This window comes from Sebastes umbrosus, chromosome 13, assembly GCF_015220745.1.
Source record: "Sebastes umbrosus isolate fSebUmb1 chromosome 13, fSebUmb1.pri, whole genome shotgun sequence".
In the NCBI taxonomy this organism is placed as follows: domain Eukaryota; kingdom Metazoa; phylum Chordata; class Actinopteri; order Perciformes; family Sebastidae; genus Sebastes; species Sebastes umbrosus.
Window position 1 is genome coordinate 2,003,372 of NC_051281.1, and position 25,447 is coordinate 2,028,818.

General features: G+C 41.5%; 1 protein-coding gene and 1 long non-coding RNA gene across 2 annotated transcripts; one reads left to right on the top strand and one right to left on the bottom strand.

Annotated features, from left to right (window-relative positions):
* Positions 1-551: 551 nt before the first annotated feature.
* Positions 552-23,567, bottom strand: LOC119499770. The gene is made up of 3 exons (XR_005209439.1): positions 23,432-23,567; positions 5,526-6,801; positions 552-562 (listed from the first exon to the last, which is right to left on the bottom strand). It is a non-coding gene; the product is annotated as an uncharacterized LOC119499770 (long non-coding RNA).
* On the top strand, positions 16,237-24,333 carry LOC119499768 (endoribonuclease ZC3H12A-like). Its single transcript, XM_037788940.1, has 5 exons — positions 16,237-17,119; positions 17,214-17,353; positions 17,519-17,753; positions 18,268-18,374; positions 19,338-24,333. The coding sequence occupies exons 1-5, from the start codon at positions 16,347-16,349 to the stop codon at positions 20,804-20,806; spliced, it is 2,724 nt and encodes a 907-aa protein (XP_037644868.1). The 5' UTR covers positions 16,237-16,346; the 3' UTR covers positions 20,807-24,333.
* Positions 24,334-25,447: the final 1,114 nt, after the last annotated feature.

Consider the following 25,447-nt stretch of genomic DNA (forward strand, 5'->3'; position numbering starts at 1 on the left):
GGCTTTAGACTAAAATGGGAACTGCACCCAGCAGATTTGCATGTTCAGTGTGCACACACACACTATTATTTCATTTTGACTTTTTTGCAGTTGGATCGACAAATAAACGTAACCATGAAATTTGAATTAAGTGGCTCAATTTCACTAATAAAACATTTGACTTAGTGGAAAGATGACTTCATTCGTCATTACTTCCTGAGGCTGATCAGACAGTTTTGTTAGGTCAGGTCACGGTGGGGTTTGATGTTGAGCCGCAGCAGAGGAGGTAAGGCTTGTGGTAAAATGTTTGGTCAGGATAATCTGGTTATCTGTGAGCACATTTCTAAGTTTATATTGTGACATTGTGCAACAGCACCAGACCAAGAACCTTCTCCAAAGTTGGACTAAGTAATTATTAAAGTGTTAAAATTGGTGTTTTTGCTAAACAGCGGTCAGAAAACTGTCACAGGAGGACTCATGCAGCTACAGAAGGCAGAGGTTGAGAGGCTAAATCTGTCTTTACTTGGTCAAAGAATAAAATCAGAGTGTTGTCAGAGAGGTAGAACTGAAGGGAGAGTTGAGTCTAAAGAGTGAAAGCTGTGTCAGGGGTTGTATCTATAGACTACTGGGCCTGAGGACTGATTAGAAGCAGGTGTGTTGGCGGGAGGCTGCAGGTGACGGGATGAACTCCCCAATCAGGGATTATCAGGCTTCACTGAGTTTAACAGACACTAGATCCAAATTTTTCTATGATTTCTTTATGCCACTTCCAACAAATCACCTCTCATTTGTCTGCTCTTCTTGTGCTTATTTCAAACTAGAAACTCCCTTTGAGACAGGAATAAACTAGTGTAAATTACTCGAGGCTGAATTATCATTTCAAATTGTTAAATATCTGAGTTTCAGTATGGAGACTGGAGCTGCACAATTAATCATGAAAATGAAAAATGAGAATAATGACGTAAAAAATTATACCCTCGCAAATCATATCGCAAATGCAATATCAGTCAAAAATAATCACTATTAGATATTTTCTCAAAATCGTGCAGCCCTTATCGACACCAATTTTTTCAAAATAAATGAGTTGCAAAACCCTTCTTTAAAAATGTTAAATATAATCAAACCATAACTAGGGATGTCACAAGAACCGATACTTTAGTACCAAGTCGATGCCAAAATTCTGAAAACGTGACGGTATGCTTGTTTTTCTACGGTACCGAAGGTTACGTCAAAGGCCCGATCTTGAGGAGGCAATAATTCACACCTTTATTAGCTGGAGACTTGATTATTGTAATGCTCTGTATGTTGGACTCAACTTGTGCAAAATGCTGCTGCTCGCTTTTTAACCAACACTTCCAGACTGAACACATTACCCCCCCGTACTTTACTCACTCCGTTGGCTTCCAGTTGGCTTTAGAATCCATTTGAAGCTCTTGATGTTTGTTTTTAAAGCCATTAACTGCCTCGCCACGCCCTATTTGTCAGAGATTTTAACCCTCCGTGAGCATAACGGGGCTTTACGGTCATCTGGTCAACTTTCTTTAGAAGTCCCGAGGTCGAGTTATAAGCAGTGGGGTGATCGTGCTTTTGCTGTCGCTGCTCCTAAACTGTGGAACAAGTTCCCCCCTGATATACGCCCTGTCACTGACCTAGCACTTTTTAAATCTAAGCTCAAGACTTTTTTATTTAGATTGGCTTTTAATACCTAGCTCCTTATGCTTTTTATGTACCTTTCTTAGATTTTATGATACGTTGTGTTTCTATTCCTGTTATTTCCTGATCTTAATGTGAAGCATTTTGGGTACCTTTTGGTTGTTGTAAAGGGATATTCAAATACATGTTGATTGATTGATTGAAGCTAGCTAAGTCGTTTTTGTCACGTAACTTCTGTACTTAAATTACGGCACTTCCGGTGTTATTTAAACCCAAACCACGATCTTTTCCTAAAGCTAACTTAGTAGTTTGTTGCCTAAACCTAACCAAGTCGATCTTTTCCTAAACCTTACCAAGTCGATCTTTTCCTAAACTTAACCAAGTCGATCTTTTTCTAATCCTAACCAAGTCAATATTCTTAAACCTAACTAAGTAGTTTGTTGCCTAAACCTGACCAAGTTGATCTATTCCTAAACCTAACTAAGTAGTTTGTTGCCTAAACCTAACCAAGTTGATCTATTCCTAAACCTAACTAAGTAGTTTGTTGCCTAAACCTAACCAAGTTGATCTATTCCTAAACCTAACTAAGTGGTTTGTTGCCTAAACCTAACCAAGTTGATATTCATAAACCTAACTAAGTAGTTGTGTTGCCTAAACCTAACCAAGTTGATCTATTCCTAAACCTAACTAAGTAGTTTGTTGCCTAAACCTAACCAAGTTGATATTCTTAAACCTAAGTAGTTTGTTACCTAAACCTAACCAAGTTGATCTTTTTCTAAACCTAACTAAGTAGTTTGTTGCCTAAACCTAACCAAGTCGATATTCATAAACCTAACTAAGTAGTTTTGTTGCCTAAACCTAACCAAGTCGATATTCATAAACCTAACTAAGTAGTTTTGTTGCCTAAACCTAACCAAGTCGATATACATAAACCTAACTAAGTAGTTTTGTTGCCTAAACCTAACCAAGTCGATATTCTTAAACCTAACTAAGTAGTTTTGTTGCCTAAACCTAACCAAGTCGATATTCTTAAACCTAACTAAGTAGTTTGTTGCCTAAACCTAACCAAGTCGATCTATTCCTGGACCTAACTCAGTAGATTTATTTTGAAAAGACTGGAGCGGAAATTGACACGTGCATCACGTGTTGCTGGGCATTCGTAGGAAATTGGTGTCTATGCACACGAGTCAAATAGATGAACTTTGCCGTGCGTCTGTGTTGTTTCTTATCGGCACAGTCACTGAAGGACTCAGTTCCTTGTTGACGGCTTGTTTTGGCGTGTATTCAGCCTCTCCTCTGCTGAAGGGTAAATCATGTTTTTGTTCCGCTGGCTAAATAATAAAGCTCCTCCTTTTCTTAAAGGTGAAATGATGGCTTGGTAACTGGAGCTGTTTAAGTCCGGCCTGACAGGCAGCCATGTCTTTGTCTCCGTCCTCCTCTGAGCCTCTAAGTAATACCCCTCCTCACAATCTGAGGCCTTTGAAAACACGAAGCCATCTTGTACAATAAAGCTCACTTCTTTACCTCCTTTTCTGCCTCTTGTTAGTTTGAAGGCTTCACAGCTTCCTTCCTCCACCTGCTAACTTTCCGTCACACACACACACACACTGCTAACACCCATTTTGGGTGCACACACACACACACACACACACACACACACACACACACACACACACTACTTTTAACATAATTCGTCTCATTGTCTGAGTCAAGCCGATCCCCCCCCGCCCGTGAAACAAAGAGGTGGATGGCGGCAGCCGTCCCCAGTGGGCCAGGTGCTCCGCAGGGCTCAATTCTGGCTCCTGCTTTCTTTTTTTCACTCTCTCTTTCTCCTCATGTATCTGTATTTCTGTGTGTGTGTGTGTGTGTGTGTGTGTGTGTGTGCGTGTGTGTGTGTGTGTGTGTGTGTGATGGTGAGCATGGTGAGTGTGTGTGCAGCTGCCCGTCGAGGGCCTTCCTTTGTGCGTCCCCCTCCCTTCCCCACCATTGTCAACTCACGCCTTCTCGTCCATTCATGGTTGAAGCCGGCGGATGGTGGTGGTGTGTGTGTGTGTGTGTGTGTGTGTGTGTGTGTGTGTGTGTCTGAGGGGGGGTGGAGGAGATCTCCTGGCTTATCTTAGAGCTCCTTCCTATTGGTGGAGAGGTGGCTGATTGGTGTGTGTGTGTGTGTGTGTGTGTGTGTGTGTGTGCGTGTGCGTGTGCGTGTGCGTGCGTGTGTGTGTGTGTGTGTGTGTGTAGAATAAGCGTCAGTGAAGACAGGAAAAGTGAGACGTGTGTCAGATTGGTGCGTTGGTATTGGTCAGAGAGAGGAAGAGGAGGAGGAGGAGGAGGATGGGTAGATGCTTCACACTCCATCTGTTGTCAGTCACACTGCTGAACCTGCAGCCTGCAGGACACTGAGGACACTGAGGACGCTGAGGACACTCAGACACACTGCTGCTAAACTCAACTAGGAAACTGGATCATTTTGCTCCTCTTGGATTGACAAGCTTTACTTTAGATTCTGGATTCTGGAGATCTGGATACGTGTAAAAAGGGATTTTGTTGACTTCACCAGCACCGTTATTGGGAAGTTCCCCCCTGAAGTTGTTCTGACTGTGTGCTGTGTTGCTGATGGAATGACCAAAGGTGGCGTTTCAGGAGAGAAGTTGTAGGAGTTGTTGCCCTTCTCTCTCTTTTGCTGCCTTGCTGTGTGGTGAGTGTTTCTGTTTTCTTTTGCATTGAGTTAGCCTCAGCTTTGCATGAAATCTCCCCGTCCATACTCAACTCAGAGTAGTCAGTTTAATAGCAAAAACAGGCTGCTGTATATGTGCAGATGTGACCAGACTTAGAGCAGTGATTCTCAAAGTGGGACCCAGGAGTCTATGACACTCGGTCGAAAGAATTTGCTATAAATTAAAAAATTAAAAAACTTTTTAATGCATTAAAAAGTGCATATTTACAGATGGGGACCATTTGCACCGATAAAACAAATATATAGTGTCCATTACTCCCTCCATCTTTAGCTCTGGGCCAATAAAATCTCTGATATGATTGTGACACACAGAAACAAGTTGAAGCATGTACTTAAAGTTTGCGTTAGACTGCTGAGTTTAAACATTTGGATTTATTAGAACTATGCAGTCTTTCTACTGCTATAAATGCTGTCAAGTCCAAATGCAATCTGAATAAAATCACCGTCTGTTTAAAGGTATATAAGTGGTATTAACATTCAATAACATTGCAAACTTCCCCGCTGTGGAACTAATAAAAGATTTCATCTAATCTCCACATGATTTAGATTGAAATGGGTTTCTGTTCATCACTATGAAACATGTCTGAAGTGAAATACTTCCAATAGCATCTAATGGTAGTAAATATAATGGGTGTTCTGATGAAGACGGGGTCCCCTGGACCCAAACAGTCTGAGAACCCCTGAGCTAGAGAAGAGTCAGCCAGACAAAGAAACTCCAAGATGCAGAGTTGTTGTGATAATTGTGTTCTTTTGTCTCTAACTCAGATGTGTTTTACATGTTGAAAGTTGCATATATGTGTGTGTCAACACAACAGCTCAAACAGTAGAAGTTAAAGACAGACAATGTCTAATAAAAGAAGTTTGTTTTATTGGTGGCCCGCGGGCAGCAATGTGCATCCGTCCATCCACTACCAGAATTACTCAAATCTCAACAACTATTGGATGGATCGCCATGGAATTTGCAAAGTGGGATTTTTAGGAGTTCACTGTGGAAGGTTTTAGTGAACTGCATAGAAAAGACTCTGTGTGGGCTTCTTAGGGGATTTCTTGGGGTTCCCCCACAACCAGAGTTCGAAGTGGGCCGGTACTCACCGTTTATACGCCGTACCGGCACTTCTACATTTTACTTCTCTTGCGCATCATCACTTCTCACAAGAACAAAGGTGCTGTCATTTATCAACACAATGTTCACATCCTATTTGTAAAATAATTAGTGAACTCTTTGTCGTAACCTTTTTTTTTATTTGTGAAAAAATATAATTAATGAAACATTATTTAAAAGTTATTATTATTTAAAAGTTGTCTTAACCTGCTCTTTTAGGGAAAACATTTAGAGAAGAATTAAACGTTCAGACGAAAGCTGTGAAAAATAATAAAATAATCCTTTGACTAGTAATAATAATAACGGTCCAAAATGATGTAGGAGCCCCAAACCCAATATCTCCTATGTTTTATTCACTTTATAAATTCAGGACGTGTCTCTGTATGATATGTAGGAGCATCCTGACCTGAATGATACCCGACTATACTACAGGAAAGACCTTAAACACACCACATTAACCCTATAATGTAACTCCATAAATGGAGTATTATAGTCCTACCATAGAAGATGCATCGCCCAAGTATGATAATAAAGCAATAAAATCACAACTAATTATGTCTGACGCAGGATAACATGCTTAAAGAAATAAGGAATAAATAGCACATGTGAATAAGAGAAGCACTTTTCCACTTCAGTCTCTGGTTGTAGATGTTCAGTATAAAGTGAAATTGAGACTGATATTAAGGCTCTTTGTGGGTTTCAACCAGGACTTCTTGGGGGATTCCTTCGGGGTTCCCCCATAAAACAATGAAGAGTTTAATTTCACTCCAATTTAATAGATATAAAACCAACAAGAAGATTCCCCACACATGGTCTGCTCCTGGTTTATTTAGCAGCAGACGTAACCAGACCGAGAGTCTGCACAGCTCAGAGGTGAAAGTGAGTGCCACCCCCGACCCCCGACCACAGAGGTCACATGACAGACAGACAGTGGTGATATGTATCACTGAGGGTGAAGCTGGACGCCACCAGTTGCAGGAGAGCAGGATGGAGGAGGAGGAGGAGGAGGAGGAGCAGGAGGAGGAGGAGGAAGAGGAGGATGCTTTCAGGGAGGTCCCCTGTGGCTTCAGCAGGCATCTGTTACCCCCCCACCACCACCACCTCCACCCCCTTTGTCCCCCCTCCCAGCCGGTCGCTGGTGTGGCAGACTGGCTCGGTGCCGGGCTCGGCCCCTGAGGGACCGGTCAGGGTCTGGCCTCGGGGGAGCTCATCCCCCCCCCAAGGGGGCTAACCCTGGATCATGACACATACAGAGATACCCGGTGTAAAGGCAGGCGGGCCGGCAGGCGGGTCACTGAGGTGGAGGCTGCAGCATCTGCTTTCTGTGGACAGACTGGAATGATTCGGTAGATGAGTTATTCTCTCCGTATAGAATATGTTCGTACAGACCTGGAATCAAAACTCTGCCTAGCGGCTAAATTTAACTTTTATTTAGTTTCTAAATGTCTGAACTAAAGGAACTGAAAGACTCGTGGGGCAGGTGTTTGTATTTCTTCAAAACATAAAGACAAAACAATAATGTCTCGTTAAATCTTTAACCCGCAAATCTGAATTCATTTGCAAATTAATTCCAAATATCTTGTTTTGCAGAAAAGTCGTTGAATGTTGCTGAGGCTGCAAAAAAAAGTGCCAATTATGCAACTATTTTCTCAATTAATTGATTAGTTGTTTGGTCTATAAAATGTCAGAAAATGTGGATCAGTGTTTCCTCAAATGTCTTGTTTTGTCCACAACACAAAGATATTCATTTTACTGTCACAGAGGAGGAAAATATGGAGGACAGAAGCTGACAAAAATAAATAAATAAATGAATGAATGATTAAATAAATAAATAATAAAAAAATAAAAAAATATGTCATTAATTGTAGCAAAAATACAGAAAATAAATAAGTTTGAGGAAATAAATAAAGAGGTGAAATTTTAAGGGTAAATTGTACATAAATAAATACATAAATAAATGCATAAACACGTAAAATAATGAATGCATACATTTAAAAATGAATACAAAAATATATTATATATATTATTATTATTATATTACTATATATAAGATCAGTTTACAGTCATAGAAGAATAAAGAAACCAGATAATATTAACATTTAAGAAGCTGCAATCAGAGAACTTCTTTATCTTAAAAAAATACTCAAACGATTAATGGATTAGCAAAATAGTTGGCGATTGACAACTAATCGATTAGTCGTTGCAGCTCTAATGCAACTAATACTGTGCTATATTTGTTATTAAAATATAATTGATACAGAAAATCCATGACAAAATTCAATATTGCTGTGGTTGAGTTGTAGTTTAGATGTGTAGAGAACACAATAAAAACAGGGATTACTTTCACATTTTAATCTGCAGGTCTAAACAGGAGAAACTGACCCGTTTTTAAGATTCAATTCAAATTACTTTATTTTCCGCGAGGAACTTCATTTGTTCAGCGGACAAATAGGACATCTTAAAAACATCCATATAAAAAAATACTACTTAATTTACAGGCAAAAGGATAAAAACATTTTTTTTTACTTTTTATAAAGTTTCTTTTGGATAAATTTGCTTAATTTCATAGATATTAATCTCAACATTAATGTCACTATAGCACATTACACTAAAAATAATATATCATCTTTCACAGCAGCAGGAATAAAAGATTTCATAATGAATATTTAGCATCAACAGTTTGGCACAAATTGTAGATTTTTGTTGATTTGTGACATTATATTTTTATTATTATTTTGCTATTAATCATTTTAAATGCTCCAGACTTACTATTGCAAATTAGAGCTTGGCAATACAATCGATATTCAATATCGTGATATGAGACTAGATTTGATCTTAGATTTTAGATATTATAATATAATATATAAGTGTTGTCTTTTCCAGGTTTTAAAGGCTGCATTACAGTAAAGTTATGTCATTTTCTTAAATCACCAGACTGTTCTAGCTGTTCATTATGTCCACTTTACTGATGATTATTTATCAAACATCTCATTGTTTAAACCTTTAGTGAAAGCACCAATAGTCAACCCTTCAGTATCGACATCATATCGAGGTATTTGGTCAAAGATATTGTGATATTTGATTTTCTCCACATCTCCCAGCCCGACTGCAAATATAATATCCTGCAGCAGCTACTGTATTCATAGTATTATTTGTTTCTGACAGACTATAATTATTTGGTTCTCTAGTGGGTATAATAACTTCTTAGAAAAATAATAGTTTGCATGAATAACAATAACATTGACCATCATCAAAGCTAGTTTTTTCCAAAATGAGATTTGAGTTTTTCCTTTATGAGAGTAGTTCTAATGACTGAATGCTTGTATTTGGTTTATTTGGGCTCGTTTCACCACAGCGTAGCTTCACTTCTGTAGTGCAGTCTGCTTAAAACCATCAGTACTGTGAGAATACAGCTTTTTTTACCTTGTTTATATGATATATTTAAACCTAAAGCTCGGAGTCACAGCGAGACGCTGCCTGAGATGATCCGTCTGCTCCTGACCGGCTGATCTACACTCGCTGTGTCACTGTGTCATATTTCTGCTGACTCCTCGATGTTTCCGTCTGGCGACCTGTGACCGAGGCCGGTGTGACTGCTGCATCACCCGGCATCATGTGCATGTGTGTGTGTGTTAGTGTGTATGTGTGTGTGTGTGTGTGTGTGTTGGGCAGGGGTGAACGGGTTTAAAGAGCCCCAGCCTCCATCTGTGCACGCTGCTCGGGCCGCGAGAACAATACTCCCGTCACAGGAGGACAGATTGGGAGGCAGCTGCATTGTTGAAGGACGGCAAGCCAGACACACTTCTACCCCCCCCCAACACCCACCCCCTCACACACACACACACACACACACACGCAAACACACACACACACACACACACACAGAACACACAAAAACACACTCTCGCTCTCTTTCCTTTTGTGCCTCTTTTGTTGTTGGCGGACTAAATTATTCCAGCTCTCTTGTTGTGGCATTCAGGGTGACACACAGCGGCGCGGCAGCTTAGACGTCGGGGTCGGGACATTAAGAGGCCCCGGCTTTCCGGTGCTTTAGCCTGAGATCCAAAAGAGGCTCCTCATTACTACTCTCGCTAAAATAGAACCACACATACGCATGCATACAACGTCTGATATTAACTCTGCTGAATCACCTGGAAGAGACCGGGTCGATAAAGAGTCATTTTAATGAACTCTTAAACCGTTTAATGTACTACATTTATCTTAATTCAAAGTTACTGTGAGGAACTTTTAACTGGTTGTGAAACAGTGACCTCCATAAGTAAACGAGACCATCAGAGAGAAGATTGTCTATTTCTATACATCTTAATGCTTGTAACCGGTGCCACCGCGTCGGACTGCAGGTTCACCAGAAACTCCTTCAGCTCAGACTCCAGCGGGGCCTCCAGCAGCGACCAGCCCGCCGTGGACAGACCAGGATCCGGCTTCGCTGCTGCCTTCGACCTGCTGTCGTAGCTCCGGCGGGAGGTGGAGAGCTCTGCGCCGGCCAGGAGTAGAGCTTTGCCTCGCTGCTCCGTCGGTCCCCGCTGGGAGCCAACACCAATTTCGACACAAATTTCACTTTTTTTTCGTGATGGTCAGGATGAAATCAACTCGTATGTAATCTACGTAATTGTGAACTGGGAAGTATAAAGAGCGGCGAGCGGCATCTAGGGATGAGGTCGGGGTGGGACCAAAACGCTGTTCGTTTCCTGTGTGAAACCAGAAGTCAACGTTGATTTATTTGTCACGTAACTTCAGTAAGTTAAAGCCCTTCTGGTGTTATTTAAACCCCAAACTGCGATCTTTTCCTAAAGCTAAGTCTAAGTAGTTTTATTTTGAAAAGACTGGAGCGGAAATTGACATGTGCATCACATGTTGCTGGACATTCGTTGGAAAACGCACAAAAAAAAGTTGTTGAAAGTCGTGCTGAGCATCACGAAGAAAAGGGAAATTCGTGTCTATATACATGAATAAAATAGATTACATTTTGTGACTGCATTGCAAACGATGTGGCATTAAATGACACATGAAAAGCCTAAAATGCGTTATCATGACACACAGAAATATTGCGCTATTTACATCCCATGAGATCGGGTGGGCAGACTGTCAGACCCTGCTGATGCATTAAAATGAGATGTTATCTAAATGGACTCTGGTGCTTGGAAACACTACCACGTTTGTCCACAGGGACCGCCAGGCAGGGAAAACAGTTTCTTTTTAACATAGTCTCACTATATTTCCTGTTTTTTCACTTATATGATGCACAGTTTTGTCTTAGTTTGTCTCTTCAGAGGCTTTGCTCTGCCGTGTCAGATTGAGGTTAAGTCTCAGCTGACGTCAGGGTGTTTTACTGTCCGAACAGCTGTGAGTCGGAGATGCTTCCACTTTGTCCAGAGCAGTGTTCAGACAGACAATCAGACAGTGACCTCATAATGCTTTCACTGAGAGGGTTCACTGGTCTGCAGTAACGGCGTTTGATGCTCTGGAAGTACCCTTCATGGGTATTTCCACAGATAAACAACCCAACACACAAACACATGACAGTGGATTTTGTTTGTGGTGTTAAAGGCGTCATCATCATATCACTGATTTTTGACTTTCAATTCCTTTGTGCACAACAAGACAGGTAGAGTCAACTGGAGGAATGGCCTTATAACCATCATTATTCATATTGTTGATAATCTGAAACACAATGAACAAAAGCCCCGTTATGTTACTGAGGGAAAATGATGCATCAAGCAAACAAGACTGAACTAGATCCACGGATAAAGAGCCCTTTAGGAGGCCTAAAGCCTTCATTAAATATAGTTATTATGTGGTTATGGAGGTGTTTGTGAGGAACACATGTTGTTTATTTAAAGGGGTCACTAAGCAATGACCCATCACAACAGATCCCTCTTTGTTTTATCTAATCCGTGGACCCCCACAGGACCCAGCGGGCCAGGAAGAGGCTGTAGGACCGTTAAGGGTTCTTTTAAATTACTATTACTACCATGACAGGCTCATAAATACTCATGTTTTAATATTTAAATAATCTGAATTTCATGAACATCAATTTGAATTTTATTTTGTGAATGTGAATCTGTAAGGCACGACTTTACTGTAGTTGAAATTAAATACAAACTGCATTCATGGTCCTTTAATAGAATTTTAAAGGACCATACCGGTGTTTTTGCATGTTTTAGCCTGTAACAGCGAATGCCACATAGGGAAGAGGTCGGGCTGGATGGGGGGGTCAAAAACCACAAGACTTCCCCCCACGAGACCAGTGTTCGTGTCCCGTGTGAAACCAGAAGTCAAAGTTAATTTATTTGTCACGTAACTTCCGTACTTAACTTACGCCACCTCCTGGGTTATTTTAACCCGAACAGGATCTTTTCCTAAACCTAACTAAGTCGTTTTTGTCACATAACTTCCGTACTTAAAGGTAGGGCAGACGATGTTCTCCAGTCTCCACTATCTGTTCTATTGGCTGAAATGGTCTTTACACCCCGACAGCGATCCATTACTAATGAGCTCTGAAAAAGGACCTGAAAAGAGCCGTCATCTGTAGCTGCTGTAATCCTGTAAAAACGTCTACCAATCACTGCCTCGCGGTCCGCTTGGAAAGAACCAATCAGATGCCTCCCTGCCTCCCTGCTCGTACTCTACCCTTGGCGTGCACCAGGATGAACTCAAAGCGTGTCGCCGCCGCACGTTTCCTGGAGAATGGAAGAGAAAACTCATGCTAGCTTTCCAGCATCGTCGACCCTATCTTAAAGGCTCGCCGCTTCCGGTATTATTCAAACACAAACCGCTATCTTTTCCTAAGTAGTTTTATTTTTAAAAGACTGGAGCAGAAATTGACACGTGCGTCTCACAAACTGCTGTGAGACAGTGTTAAATGGCCGCAGTTATGTTTAGGCAACAAAACCACTTAGTTAGGTTTAGGAAAAACATCGTGGTTGGGCGTAAAATAAGTACATAAACTAAGGAAACAACGTAATAGAAGTATGGAAAACACGTCACAAATGTCACTAACGTAACTTCAAATAACTCAACATCTTTGGACACTAACAGCGGTCTCCTGGTTGAAGGTCTTTAAAGTCTTCCACCATCAGCAGTCTCTCTCTCTCTCTTTTTACTCTACGTTACAGCGATCTTATTGCACGCAAAATGACTTGCAAATTACTGTGTCAGTAGTACGAACGGGCTGGGGCCATGGTCGGATTGATCTTTCTGCACTTGTAACACATCCCAGCAGAAAACTGCTGTTGGTTAAACTCTACATGGTGGACTCTCGAGGCTGAACACATAGAACAACTCTCTCTTTAAGTAACCGGCTCACTATGTGACGCTGTTTACAGTAAACAGGAAAACGTCCCGTCTGCTAATATAACATGATGACGCACACTCTTTCAGACGTAATTTCCAGAGAACAAACATTATCTTATCACTCATGCAAATGTAGTGTTTTCTTGTGCATGTAGACAGAACATATCTGCATGTTTATCTGCAGGTCAAAAGTCCCATGATGTGGTGCAGGTTGGACCAGAACAGCAGCTCATGCTGAGGCTTCCTACATGTACGATATTTGCTGAGGCTGGTTTCAGGTGCTTTGCATCAGTGACGCTCTACAGTACATGTCCTTTTATTGTTGTTAAAGTTACATTATTATTGCACAGTGAACTTTATCAGTGACTACAGTTATAATCAAGTAACTACATCCTCAAATGATGCTCTGTCCTTCCAATCGAACATATTTAAAATAAGATAAGATAAGATATACTTTATTGTGCCACAAGGAAATTTGTCTTGGGGCTCCAGGCCACTGCATCACACAACATACCAAAGTCACAATGTGCATACACACATAAAACATGGATCATTCATACACTCATGCATGAACGTGCTTAAATTCACATGTTGAGTCTGAGACAGTAGTTCTTTAAAATGTTAAAAGGTAATAAAAGACTATAGATTCAAATACTAAAAGCAGGTATAATCATACCAGATAATAAATAATCAATTTACAATATATTAGCTCTAAATAAAATCATATCATATAATACTAGATCTACTTGTTGCTGTTTGAGATTTTGATGGACGATGGAATGAATTAATTTGTGTAACGATTTAGCCGGCAAATGGTTAGTATTGTTTTGATTTACGTGTGATGAGTAATAAATATGTTTATTACTAAAAAAAAAAAAAAATTACTGTTTAAACATTTCTATTCACGTTAAAATGAGCTTAATTCTTCAAGTCAGACAAGTATTTTTTAAAGAACTCTGTCAAACTAAAAAACGTTTCAGTGCGATTGTGTGCAAAATTTGACATAAATTGAACATCTCTGTTGACCTCTGTCGACCGTCCAAAAGACGTCCACTGAGGAGCCAGAATGACGTCTTTTTAAACATCTTTTTAACGTTCAACTATTGATGTCAACCTGAGTTGCGCATCCACAGACGTTCAAAAAGGCCCCTAACCAGACGTCCAAATATTGAACCCAACCTGCACGTCCACCAGACGTACAAAAGTGTGTCTGGACTGACGGATGTTATACAGACATGATCTGAACGTCTTCCCGACGTCTCATGTTTGCTGGGCGTGTTTGTCGTACGTTATTGGGTGTTGAGAAGGAGGCGGCCCATTGTTATTCCCAAACACCAATAGACACCAAAAAATGTCCCATAGGACAGAAAAAGCCCATTTGTCCAACGGTCTGTTACCCCAAAAACAAATGGTCATTATTCCAAGGCTCTGGAAACTCACACGGTGGAAATGCGGAAAATCTGCATGCAAATTCTCAGACCGCATTTTTGCATCAAGGTCTGTCTAAAAACTTTTTCCCCCGCACGAATGTTCCAAAGCGGTGTGCAGGCATTCATAAGAACCCACAAAATCATTTTTTTATACATTTCCGTGTGATTTTTTTTTCGGACAAAAATCCGTGCTTGGTGTGAAACGACTTTAAGGATTCATAAATAACTGAGGGAAAAGCACTTATGTTATCATATACAGTATGTATCCAAGTGTGTTGTCAAGAAACAGACCTAGTCTGTGATGCTGTTGTATTAAATTGCATCCACAGCGTGCAGGTAATTCTGCTCATTGTTAGAGTTTTGCAAGTATATATTTGAATACAGAGGAATATTGTGTTTTAGCCTGTAGCCAAAGAATGACGGGCCCATCGTGGTGAATACATGCATAGATTAGGTAACCAGAGAGTCTGTCAGACACAGTCATGTTATTGTGTTATTCTCACGCAACTGTTATTAAAGAAAACAACGCAATATATTGTGTAAAAATAAAATACATTCTGCCATTTAATTAGTTTGTGTAAAGTACTTAACATCATAAATTATCCATATCTGTTTGTGTTGGAGGTAATATTCTTGGCAGCGGTGTTATTCTTCGGCTGATCCTTCATGTGTGTGTATGGTTCTTAGCTACAGGCGACAGTAATTAGTCGGTGATGTGTTTTGGCATCACTTGGACATGGCTGTCGGCTCAGGTGTCTGGTATTTAGCCTCCAGTCTAACTGAAGCTTCTGTGACAGCAGAGCTCATCGCTGCTAAAATGCAAATCAGTAGAAGTGGGAGGAGGGCTACAGATCTCAACTCGTCCTTTCTACCTCTGAACAGCCTGCTGTGTCTCAATATGTAAACTATGGAGCTGCCTGGAAGAGGTTTCATGGGAAGCAATGCTGCTACTTATCTTTCCTTTACTCATGAAGAGTCTGTCGGTTTTCTGCAGTTTGCTTGAGATGGAAGAAGCAGAGTAAAGTGGCCTAACTGAATGCTTTCACACCTGCCTGAGATCTGACCACAATGTGAGCTAGACCTCATTTACGTACAACTTGCATTTTCCATATTCAGATAAGAAATCCAGATAAACATCACATGCTACTACCAGGTGTAAACGCGGTTATAAAGTAATATAAGCAGTTTTTAATGTATATAGAAAACAATTAATGGATTGTATCTGTATCTAAATGAATAGACCCTTTAGACCTGACTCATTCCTGCATATATAAAGGGCCAGTCTGTAACATTTTGATTGAATATAATATTCATAATATGCTGTTTTTGTTAGCTTAGAATGAGCCCCTCCTGCCTGGTCTCCTAAAAATGTACGTTTCCATTCAGCTAAACTGCATTGTGAATTACGTTTTGAGGTATTTTGTTGCAGATTACGTTTGTTTTTGACGTATCACAAATCCGTTTGTAAAGATAATCACCCACCACCGCCCCTCTTAGGGAGGAGGCCAGGATGGTGGAGGGTTCAACAAACACCAGGCTGTCGCCCAGGAGACTGCTGATCGTGTCCCGTGTGAAACTAAAAGTCAAAGTTGATTTATTTGTCACGTAACTTCAGTACTTAAGTTACGCCGCTTTCGGAGTTATTTTAACCTAAATCACGATCTTTTCCTAAACCTAACTGAGTAGTTTTATTTTGAAAAGACTGGAGCGGAAATAGACACGTGCGTTTACTTATTTTAATCATGATGTTTTTTTTACTAAACCCAACCAAGTTGTTTTGTTGCGTGTTTTGTTTCAATTTACGACGTTAACCACGTGTTTAAAACGGTTTAAAAGTGCGACCGTAATCCAGGAAGAAAATACGTTTCCCTCGAAACATAATTGAGAATGTAGTTTAGTTGTATGGGAATGTCATTTTGGAGGATACAGGGTTGGTCTTTCATTTCTACAGTACATAGGGAGCAGATCACTTTCATGCAGTCCTCAGGGATTTAACCAGTCGTTTCTTGTGTCTCCCTCAAGCTTCCCTCCAAGCACCAGTCAGTGAGCTGTTAACTCCCAGCAGTAACGGTGGGGTCTGTCCGGTGCCCGGGAGGTCACGGAGGGCGTGGAGCTGGATGTATGAGACAGCTTCATGGGCGTGAAGGACCATCTGGAGGATGGGACGGGCCACATCCTCAGCCTGGGGCTGGATCTGGACTACCTCCATGTGGAAGGTGCTGAGCGGCAGGTCGGCCTCAGCACCGTGACGGGTCCCGGGAGTATCCTACAGGTCAAAGCTGGAGCCCCGAGTACCAGCAGCGACAGTATTGGTAGCAGTAGCACAAGTTTTAGTACTAATTCAAGCTACAGCAGCAGCAGCAGCTGCAGTAACTTCTCTGACAGCGACGATGAACGGCTCCAGAATGGGTCTGAATCTCAGAACCCTCAGCAAGATCAGCCTCCCCTACACCAACAAGATTCCTCTTCAGTCTTCCAGACAGTCAGGCTGGACCTGGCACCGAACCGCCCCCCCGGATACCCCCCGCAGCTAGAAACATCACCTCCAGCCGCTGACCCCGTCACAGACTACCGAGCCAAGGTGGACTTTGCTCTCAAGCTGGGCTACTCTGAGGAGCTGGTGCTGCTGGTGCTGAGGAAGCTGGGCCCAGACGCACTCATCAACGACGTCCTGGGCGAGCTGGTCAAACTGGGAACCAAGACAGAGATGGAGCTACAAGGAGGTCCGACTGTCTCCCAGTCTCCCTCCTGCTCTTTGTCATCCTCTTTGGCCTGCTCCTCCTCCTCGTCCTCGTCCTCCTCCAGCTCCTCTCTGGACTCCTGTCGGCTGCTGTGTCCGTCCCAGCTGCTGGACGACAAAGAAAACCTTCGGCCTGTCGTGGTGGACGGGAGCAACGTCGCCATGAGGTGAGATCAGGTTTTCAATCCTGCATTTTAACAACTCTTTTGTTTGCATTCACATCCCCGATTGAGCCTCCAACATGTCGTTCTTCTCTTGCAGTCATGGGAATAAGGAAGTGTTCTCCTGTCAAGGCATCCAGCTGGCTGTTGATTGGTTCTTGGAGCAAGGTCACCGGGACATAACTGTCTTTGTCCCCGCTTGGAGAAAAGAGCAGTCACGCCCGGATGCTCTGATCACAGGTAACAGCTACTGTAGCTTTCAGAAGTCTTTATGAAATGACTCTGACAAGCAAAAGGACGGACCTGAGTCCTCTGCTTTGTCTATCGTCTTCTTCAATACCAAAACATTTCTCTTGTCCTTTCTTTATGTCTAACCGTCTCCCCTCTCTCTCTCTCTTTCTTCAGACCAAGAGATCCTCCGGCGACTAGAGAAAGAGAAGATCCTGGTCTTCACTCCGTCTCGCCGCGTGCAGGGACGCCGTGTGGTTTGCTACGACGACCGCTTCATCGTCAAACTGGCCTACGAGTCAGACGGCATCATTGTCTCCAACGACAACTACCGCGACCTTGCCAACGAGAAGCCGGAGTGGAAGAAGTTCATTGACGAGCGTCTACTGATGTACTCCTTCGTAAACGACAAGTAAGCAACGGAGAAAAGTGCTAATACCTTTAGAAATGATATGTTATAGAATATGGACAAATCCTTTAGGTTGCATTTTCCTGTCATAAGTATAATTGTGGTATGCAAAATGACTTCAGCTTCAACCAAACTCAAAACTCAAAGTTGGGCACTCGGGACTTGACAGACTTGACTTGGGACTTGAGTGCAAAGACTTGAGACTTACTTGTGACTTGCAGAACAATGGTCCATTGTTTGTCCCAACCACTAAAGAACACTTGTTAAAGATGTTAAAACCAAGCCGGTGTCCCTCTAATATTTGCACAATGCATCATGCAGGGAGATTATCGGAGGACTTCCTATTTACTGACCAGACACTTTCATTTCCTCATCGCTGTTCTTTTGATCTTTATGACTTCTCGTCACTGATCTAATCCCCTCTGTGCACACTAGAAAAGATACTTCCTTCTTGTGTCTTGTATTATTTAAGTGATCTATTGTCATTGTTTGTTTAATCTATGAACTGTGTATTTAGGTTCATGCCACCAGACGACCCTCTGGGACGACACGGACCCAGTCTGGAGAACTTCCTGAGGAAGAGGCCTGTTATTCCTGAACACAGGAAGCAGCCGTGTCCTTATGGTAAAATATGAACTCATATGCACTTATGTTGTTGTCAGTGGAACGCATCTTTTGATTCAAGATTCAAGATGTTTATTGTCACACCGGTTATACAAGTACAATCGTGTGAAATACTTTTTTGCTGGGATGCTCCATTAAGAAAACAGCAAGTTAAGTAGCAAAAAAATAAATAAAATAAAAATAAAAATAATAATAAATGACACAACGAAAACAAAATACATTTACAGTAATAGAATAAAAAAAATGTGTATTTACAAATAATATACATTACAATAATAAAGGAAATACTTGGTATATGGTAATTATAGAAGCAGATGTACAGTATATATATATATATGTATATATATATATAAATGGAAGCAGTAGAGGTTGCATACTATCAAAATATATAGTCTTAAAATAAGAAATATTTGATGTTGTTGACTGCTTTTATCTGGTTCTACCTTTCCAAGGGTGTAAGAGTGTTTGGGCTTTTTTCATTTTCTAAATTTATTTTGAATTATTAAAAACAAAAAGAATGAGCCCCAATTTATTCAACTATTTTCAAATATGATCCGCTAACAAAGCAACGTATCACCTCATACAACAGTTCGTATGATATCTTACCAAAAGTTATTCCTAATTTTTCGTGCATTTTCCTACGACTGTCCAGATGGTGGTTTGAGTTAAAATACTACGGAAGTTAAGAGACGAATAAATCAACGGCTGTCGGCTGTAGTCTTCACGGTGCGTTCAAGTGCAACTTGTCGGCCAAGACAAAGGTGACGTGAGGCGACGCAACACTTGGCCTTTATCGCCGCTAGTTCTTTGATGTTGGGTTGGTGGGTCTGGGTCTTTACACCGCATTACTTTTCGTAGGTATAGCTACGAACGATGTATGACAAAAAGCCTGAACAAAGACGTTACAAAACATTTTCATTCCAGCACATTAATGACAAATACGTTTCTTTTTTCCTCCTTTAGGGAAGAAGTGCACATACGGCCACAAGTGCAAGTTTTACCACCCTGAACGGGGCAGCCAGCCCCAGCGTGCCGTGGCCGACGAGCTCCGTGCCAGCGCCAAAATGTCTTCAGCGGCTTCTAGAGGCCTACTGGAAGACGCCCTGATGGTGAAGAGCCAAAGTTCTGGCCAACCAGAAGGAACGTCCGAGGCTGAGCCAAGTCGGTGCACTCCAAAGAAACAGCCCAACCCCAGCCCGCGGAGCTCCTTCACCGACCTCCTGGAGGATAGGCTGCGGATCCAGTCCAAAGTGGAAGGACGGAGGGGGAGCGGCAGCAGCAGCTGTAGCAGCAGCTTTCTGGGGTATCCGGCTCCGGGGGGGCCCCCTTCATCAGGAGGCTGTGACCGATGGGAGCACCCCGGGGGGAGTGGTGGAGGCAGATCCTCCAGGGTCGCTGGAGCCTCTGGACCAAGAGAGGCTGAAACTTACCACAGATGTGAGTCTCCAGAGCTGGGCTACAGCTCTCTGATGAAGACCTACTCCAGTCTCAGTCTGGTGGTGCCATCGAGCCCTGAATGCTTCTTCCCAGCTGATCTGCGAACTGGAGCGCTGCTGTCGGACTGTAGCAGCGAAGGCAGCTCGGACTCGTTCTCCCCTGACCTCTTGCTAGACGACGGCCCCAAGTGCCACCATCACCACCACCACCATCGCTGCTCCGGCCAGTACGCCCGCCCTGTGAGCCGCGTTCCTCCTGGACTGGGCTATCCTCAAGCACTGCGGAGACAACTTGGTTTTGGTTTGGAAGACCCCCCATCTTCTGTTACCTCTCATGTATCTCCACGTTCCTTCAAGTCCCCTTCAGCCTACATCCCACCCCACCTTCAGCACCCATTGCTGAGCGGTTTCCCGGGGGACTTCCCAGTTCGTCCACCCCAAACATCCACCGCTCACTCTCAGAGCTCCCCTCTCGGACGTAACATGATGGGCTCCCTTTGGCAGGAAGGTGGGCTCCAGGACTCCCAGCTGTACAAAGGGTCGCCGCTTCACTCCCAAATAAACCACTCTGGGCTAAACCAACAACCACAGCATCAGATGAACTGGGACCCCCATTACCAGCCGTCCCCTAAGCCATGCTACGACCCGTACGCCTTCCAAAGCCTTCCAGACGTCCACGAGAACGCTTGGCATTCTCCTTGGAGCAGGCAAACCCATTCGTCACCACGTGGCCTTTCAGCATCCAGTCTTCCACCGCTCCCCCAGCTGTCCCATCCACCCATCACTACCCATAAACTGCCCCCGCCAGCGCCCCAGCACCAGGAGCCCCCCGCCTTGGGTCGATACCAGGACCTCAGAGAGAGGGTGTTTGCTAACTTGTGCCGCATCTTCCCTCTGGATTTGGTGCGGATGGTGATGACCAGGAACCCTCACGTGGTGGATGCTCAGGAGCTGGCGGCTGTGATTCTGATGGAGAAATCGCAGCACGGTTCTTGAAGGTGAACTGCGGGTTTATGCCTCGCAATCATCGTAAAGTCAGGTCGGACACACACAAACAAACCAAAAGCACAAGCTCCTTAATGCACTGCTTAAGTTTCACTGCAGGGAAGTTGTCTCATTCATTTTAATGGTATGTTTTTGTAAAGGGAAATCCCCCAAATTGCCATATTTTTTCTATAAATATGTCTGCTATATCAGCACTTAAGATCAGGGAAGGTTGGGGGTTTGTTATGAGTCAAAACACCGGAGTGCTTAGGGAGGCTTTTAATACGTTTGTTCATTTTAAATTAATTTATTTGTTATATTTTAAGTTATTTACATATTTTAAAAATGATTCTGCTTTTGGCACTTTTTTTGTTATTGCTTTTTTTTTCAATCATATCAGGGTATAACTCAAATTTCCATCTGAGTGATGTAGTTTTCCAGTCACCGAGGCGACGACAGCGTGGGTTTATGTAAAAGACTATATTCAATCGTAGAATATATTCCCACTGTATTTCAAGCTCGAATTAGCTCAACGAACGGATGAAGGGGTTTCTTTCTGTACTGACAGGTGGCCGATCAGAAGCTGTGGTAAGATGTAGTGGATTTCCCCCCGAGGGGAAGTGAAACTTGAGCGGCACCCACAAAAGAAGATAACAAAAACTCCAGTCGAAAACCCCGAGCTGTTGTTCACTGTTGAATATTTCCTCCGCTACAGTAGGGTAACCCTGTCAGCTGACTTCACAGCTCATCATTTCTTTCTGTTCTTCTCCATCCTTAAAGTCTGAATCATATGACGGTGGCTGTAGAGAGCACCAGCAGGTGGAAAGAAGATTATTTTGATTTTTAATTTTAAATATGTGTTAATTTATTACGTTTTTAATGTGTGTGAATGTCTGTGTTGTTTGAGACACAGGGTCTCCATGAGGAGGTTTAACAGGGTAGAAGTACCCTTCTGTTAGATCCACAGCTTCGCAGTAAAACACAGGAACAGACTGGAGAGAGTTGGGAAACACCTTTTAGACATTTAAATATTCCCACAGAGTGTGTCAACACACATTTAATATCACGACAAGAGTGGGAATATCTATACATAGTAAAGATTTTAGTTCTACAAACATTTCTCAGAGGCATTAATAATCTCATTGGTTACATTAAAACTTTTAGTAAAGAAAGAAATTTTAAGAAAAATACAAAAATGTCGTTAATAACTTTGTTAATTAATTCATGACCATCAAGGACTTGAACTAATTACCTCACTTAGACAGCAATAAGCAAATATGACTCGCTTAAACTTCATGTCTCGATTTTTTCACATATCAAAGTAATATGTTCTGTACAACTAACTATTATTTTTATTACAAAATAATCTGTCAGTTATTTTTTTTTTATTTATCAATTCATCATTAAATCTATAAAATAAGGAAACACAGTAAAAAGTCTGATCAAAAGTAATTATTATAATTAATTTCCAATCCTGTCTCTTACAAAATTACGTTCATTTACGAATTTCATATAAGTATTTTTTTTTTCTTAATGTAAAGCACTTTGATATGCATTAGTTGTATGAAATAATAATCTTATTTTTATTACCATCCCCACTTAATGGGATATCCTAATGCCTGATGAAGTGTTTGTAGAGCTGAACCAACTCCTGCCTGGTTAACATCTCATCTAGTCGCCTCTCGTTGTTGATACAAATTGTATCCTATAAACTTTTTAAACAAGATCATTGTTTTATATGAGAATATTTAAACTAAAAAAATATTTCGAATATTTTGAGTATTTGTGGCAAACTGTGTCACCTTCGGTACTTAGTCTATATTTATATGAGGGGGGGTTTATTCCTCTTTTTTTTTCCAAGTGCAGGAAAGAGAAAGACTCAGATGCACTTTTTTGGAAACAGTTAATGTTTATATTGTCAGTGAACTGAAAGCATGGTACTGTGTAGCCCAAAAAAAACACCTGAGCCGGGGTGAAAAGAAGATATGACCGTGGGTAAAGGTGTTTAAAATGAAGCTGTGGTTAAAGTCTCACTTCTCACGAGACATATTGAAGCTTGTTAGCATCTCACTCCACCTCAGAACAGTATTTCTGGAGCTAAAATAGACTTTGAGTGCAGTAAAAGAGGTTTTAATGAGCTTGCTTTCCAAATTTGTGCCACAGGCTCCAAACTTTTTCATAACGTCTTTCCCAGAAAGTTTAAGTCTTCTTTATCATCTCGGAGCTACTTGAAAGTGTCTCTTTCTCAAGGGCCGTACTGTGATCTGAAAGGTCGTCTCTGACGCTCTGGCGACCTTGTGCTGTGACGTTAACGGCTGAGTTAAGTCAGTCACGGCTGGCACTGTGTGCTAGTGTTCGCCACCGCGGTCGAGACGCTCTACACAGTTGAACTGAACAGACCTCTGAAGGTGTCGCGTTAACATTCCTGTGGATATTAAAAGCCTTATTTAGCGTGTGAGGGCAAAAACTATTTTTCTATGATCATGATTAAGAGCTATTTTTTATAATTGTACATGTTTACCTGCGAGAAGAGATTGTAGTCAGTGTTGCTGAATAATAAGAGGATGTACACTTTGCTAACTGTGTTAATGTTTGGTTTGGTTTCTTGACAGTGTTCAGACTGTCGGCAAAACTTACCATTGCAGTTCTTTCTGTTTTCTTGAGTCTCTCCCCGGTTTTTATCGTCTCTGTACGTGTTCAGTAAGTGAAGTTCTTTAGTTTTTTTGTCCAAGTTCCAACACAAGTTAGTGTGTGACGCTGTCTGCGTATCAACCTCCTGCATGTGTAGCAACAAGCTTGCTCGTTAGCAACACAGGTACAGGTGTTACTAGTAACGCTAACGATGTTTTTGCTCTAAGTCTCTCAGTGAGCCATGACAGTGTAAAGTCTCTTTCCCACTGGACAGGAAACCCTCCAACACCCTCTAACTTCTGGCTCTTTAGTTCTAGTTTAGAAAGGTCACAATCTGCATTCATTCCCAGGACAAATGACTGCAGTAGTCACGGGTATTTATCGGTTCCAGCTCCGATCGGTAGCGATGGAAACATGACTGGTGGATGGACACGCTTGTTTTCTGGCATGTTTGCTATCTATGATTAACGTTTTTCATGTGTTTCCGTCCAAGCAGGGCTCCAACATCATTCACAATTAGTCGGCACAGAGTTTGAAAGATATTAAAAAGAAGTAACCACCGTAACATTTTCATTCCTTTTTTTTCCGATGCGTTTGTGACGTCGAATGTGACACAGCAGGAAAAAATAAAACGGAAAGGAATACTCGTCGACTGGCAAAGGGGAAAGGAGTCTATCTCCTATTTTTAGAGGGTTCTTCTGAATTTAAAGCATATATGCGTATAATTTGGTGGGAAAAAGGGTATAATGCTGCGTTCCATTTGAACTGGGAAGTTGAAATTTCCGAGGCAGAAATTTCAACTGGAACTACGACGGAGTATTACGGCCACATTGAGGAAAAAAATTAATCTGAGATTTCGAGAATAAAGTCATAATTTTATAAAGTAGTAATTTTTACGTGTTATTTTAGAGGGGAAATAATGTGAAAATGAGGAATGTGATGGGGAAACTGACTCTTTTGTGGAGGAGGAAATTACTTTTTTTCTTGTAAAGTTGTAACTTTATTCTCATATTACGATTTTTTTTCTTGTAGACATCTGACTTTATTCTCGTAATATTACGACTTTTTTCCTCATAAACTTCTGACTTTATTCTCGTAATATTACGACTTTTTTTCTCGTAAACTTCTGACTATTTTCGTAATATTACGACTTTTTTTCTCGTAAAGTTATGACTTTATTCCCCTCAATGTGGCCCTAATACTCCGTCGTATCAGTCAAACATCACTTCATTTTTGTTTTTCTTTTACAGTTTTTTGGGGGATAAATCATCACGATGCATTTGGACAAATTTGATCTTCATTCACTCTTTATGTAAAAACATATCAGGGTGATATTCTTGCTTCTTTCTTCTGTTCACATCCTCTTCACATCCAGACTGAACACACCTTTAAGAATTCATGTTGTCTTGACAGATAAAATGCTGTTTTGTAATTTGTTGCTCTTTTGACTAAAATGACCTCAAATCCATCTGTTTTATTCAATAGAAAAGAAATGTAAAATATCAACAACGTCCCTGTTTATCACGGTTTATTCCCACCTTTATTTCTAATGTGCTTTAATACGGCTTCCTTTCTGCACCTCTTCAGGGACCAAAGCCAAGTGAAAGGCTGTTTTATTGCTTTCCGTTTGTTTCCCCCTTTGCTCAGGTCAACGGTATTATGGTGGTTATATGAAACCAAAATAAAAGGCAGATATTAAAGTGTTTGACCGTTGCTGCTGTTTCACTGTGAGTCCTGCTGGCAGATAAAGAGTTTCATTCCAAAAGATGGTCCAAAGCTGATTATAAATAGTGTTTCAAAAGTACCTACTAAGGGTGCAATACTAAGGCACTGCTTTAAACTGATGAAAACAACACAAGAAAACAAACTTCAAATGAAATTGGCTGAAATACTTTTCCACTATTTGACCTTCATGTCATTAATGGTGTCTTTGTTAATCTCTTTCCCTTTGGAGTGGCTCTCTTCAGACGTTTGTGGAACTCAACCGAGCTTTAGGAAATGAAACCCAAAAGAAAAGCGCTG

Excerpts from the sequence above, each read along its gene's own strand:
- LOC119499768 (XM_037788940.1), top strand. The coding sequence starts at position 16,347 with ATGGGCGTGAAGGACCATCTGGAGGATGGGACGGGCCACATCCTCAGC. Across the intron at positions 17,120-17,213 it reads GGGAGCAACGTCGCCATGAG|TCATGGGAATAAGGAAGTGT; the intron begins GTGAGATCAGGT and ends CTTCTCTTGCAG. Across the intron at positions 17,354-17,518 it reads CCCGGATGCTCTGATCACAG|ACCAAGAGATCCTCCGGCGA; the intron begins GTAACAGCTACT and ends CTCTTTCTTCAG.